Raw genomic sequence first — 2,444 nt, forward strand, 5'->3', positions numbered from 1 at the left:
TATCGTTGAGGTGATAGGCCCGTGCGGAGCACGGGCAATTTCATTGAAATTCTGCTACAGCAGCCGTTGGGCCCGAGTATGTATGGGAGAAGGAAAATTACGAAAGTGCTTATCCACCGCAGGGCTAAAATCGAGGCCAAGGATAACAACGGCTGTACAGCACTCCACAAAGCAGCAGCTAAAGGTAAAGCAAAGACAGTTATAGTGCTCATACAAGCGAAAGCGGACGTAAATGCTAAGAATGACGAGGGAGACACACCACTTCATATTGCAGCAGCTAAAAACTTCTTCAACATAGTAGAAAAGCTACTTGAAGAAAATGCGGACACTGGCCAAACGAACAAATACTGCAAAACTGCACTTCAGTGTAAGAGGCTGCGGTCCGGGGAGCAATCACGAGGTATACAAGAGGTTGTATTCGATAAGGAGCTATCTATTCTGCTTACGTGGTGTTTATTTATTTGTAGGAGAAACGTTATGTCGGAGTATCTGAGCCTGTTGTCTGAGCGCGCTGTCTGAGCGCTGCTCGAACCGAGATTCCATCGAGGAGCTATCGAAAAGGGCGTTCAGCCCGTTATATTCAGGTAGGAAAAGACAACAAGGCTTGGGATGTAGAAGAAATTCCTTCTGCACCAATGTCCTTTTAGCTTATTCTATCTTATGTGATTATTATCTTTCCTTTCCTTTTCTTTCCTGTCATTTCTTGATAGTCTAAGGTAATGTGAAAACTAAAATACTGACCTAACCAATGAACTATCTTGATAGTATAATTAAATTAGTAACGTAGATACCCTGGCATACTACAGCTGAGTACCGAGTGGAGGTGTGCCTAATGGGCATATATCCGTTGAGAGGTTCTTGGTATTGTTGCCAACGTAGCTTTACTTTGACTGCAAAGTCAAATTTTTACGATACCCGATTCCGGCAGGTTGGAGTGTGGCCTATCATTCTTTTCTGAGACGGAAAGAAAATTTCGCTCTCGAGATCAAATCTTTGTAACTCGTCACTTGCGACTCTGGCATTCTACCCTAAGACACAGACGTGCTTCATTCTATGCCAGCCTTGGATATCCTTCATCTCGAGGGGAAAATCCTGGACTCTGTATAGCCTAAGCTGACATAGAAATCGCTTCACACAATAGAACTTCACGATTTCAATTATGATTTGGAACTTGTGTTCAGAAGGGTCTCATGTGCTTGTTCCATGTTGCACGCACGTCTCCGGAAGCCCAATCTTTCAACCTGGGGGCAGCTATGTTTTGTAAGACCATCAAGGGTCGAACCAATATGTTGTCCACTATCAGATTCAGTAGATGAGGGAAGTTTGGAATCGTGCCAATAAGTCGTGAGCGCCACTTTTCGTACGTAGCATTCTGAGTTTTGTGGCAGATTCCCATTTCAAAGTTCGCTGCTAGTAACCTTGAGCCATCGCACGTAATTATTCCATTTGGTGTTGTTGGACATAGCCTGGAGATCCAGAATACCTTTTCCGTCATGCATTACTAATACATGACGAAAGCGCTTGTCGTTCCAATTCTCGTGTGCACATTGGTTTTGATTACGCTCACAGGCCAGTAAGCATGTGTGAAGTATATGATTCAAAACGCTGAGTCATAATCTTTCCAACCACGCTGCAGCTGTATAACGTGCTCAGTGATCAGCATATCACTACTGAGCAATCGAGTCTATCGCACTATATAGTCGTTAACGGCCACTACTTCACTCCTACATAGTATATGCAGGTGCGTAATGGTTTTGGATAGCCCCACTTTCCCTATATAGCTTAGTTCAGGAAGTCAATCGATGACATTGGTCAATTCTCGATCTCATGATAACTTTTGTGACGTTGCTTGCGGAAGTGGAGTCGCAATCGCTGATGACTAACCTCCCTCCACATGTAGCGGAAAAATCAGTGGGCTGGAACTAGCCAATGAAAGCGCAAGGTCAGCAGTCATTTCTTCAAGATGCTGCATCTCATTGGGTCATTCCGGTCCACCAGGTTTTCCGGCACAAAAGGAAGGATGTTATAAGCTTACTTATCCATACGTAACAATACAACCAACGGTAAGCCAGTCATGTCTTGGTTACAGAGGGAGGTCTCAGTAGTTGGACTTTACGCGCACATGCAGGTATACGCAGGTAGGTTTTGTCACTTCGTGGGATCATTGCTCTCCTGGTCATGACATTTCTCCAGCGAACTTAAAACAGACTAGGCCATGTTCTAGCCTCTTCGAAGTATCACTTCACTAAAACAGGTACTTTTAGGGAGCAATCAGATAGTATCGTAGTAAGAAAGCTGCCTGTAGATGTATCGAGACGTGCTTATGAACAGATTGAGATAGAAACAGTGAATTAGGTCACTTTCGACTCGGCCAGCTGTGCCTGAAGCGCATCAATCTGCTTCTGCAAGTCCTCCTTTTCAGCCTCAAGCTGCGCCTTCTTCTT

General features: G+C 44.4%; 1 protein-coding gene across 1 annotated transcript; it reads left to right on the forward strand.

Moving 5' to 3' along the window:
• Positions 1-81: 81 nt before the first annotated feature.
• COCCADRAFT_63072 (uncharacterized protein) lies at positions 82-327 on the forward strand (the record flags this gene model as incomplete). Its single annotated transcript, XM_007720806.1, has 1 exon — positions 82-327. A coding segment is annotated over one exon (246 nt), but the record flags the coding sequence as incomplete, so codon positions are not given.
• Between the last annotated feature and the right edge of the window lie 2,117 nt (positions 328-2,444).

This window comes from Bipolaris zeicola, assembly GCF_000523435.1.
Source record: "Bipolaris zeicola 26-R-13 unplaced genomic scaffold scaffold_664, whole genome shotgun sequence".
Taxonomy (NCBI): Eukaryota; Fungi; Ascomycota; class Dothideomycetes; order Pleosporales; family Pleosporaceae; genus Bipolaris; species Bipolaris zeicola.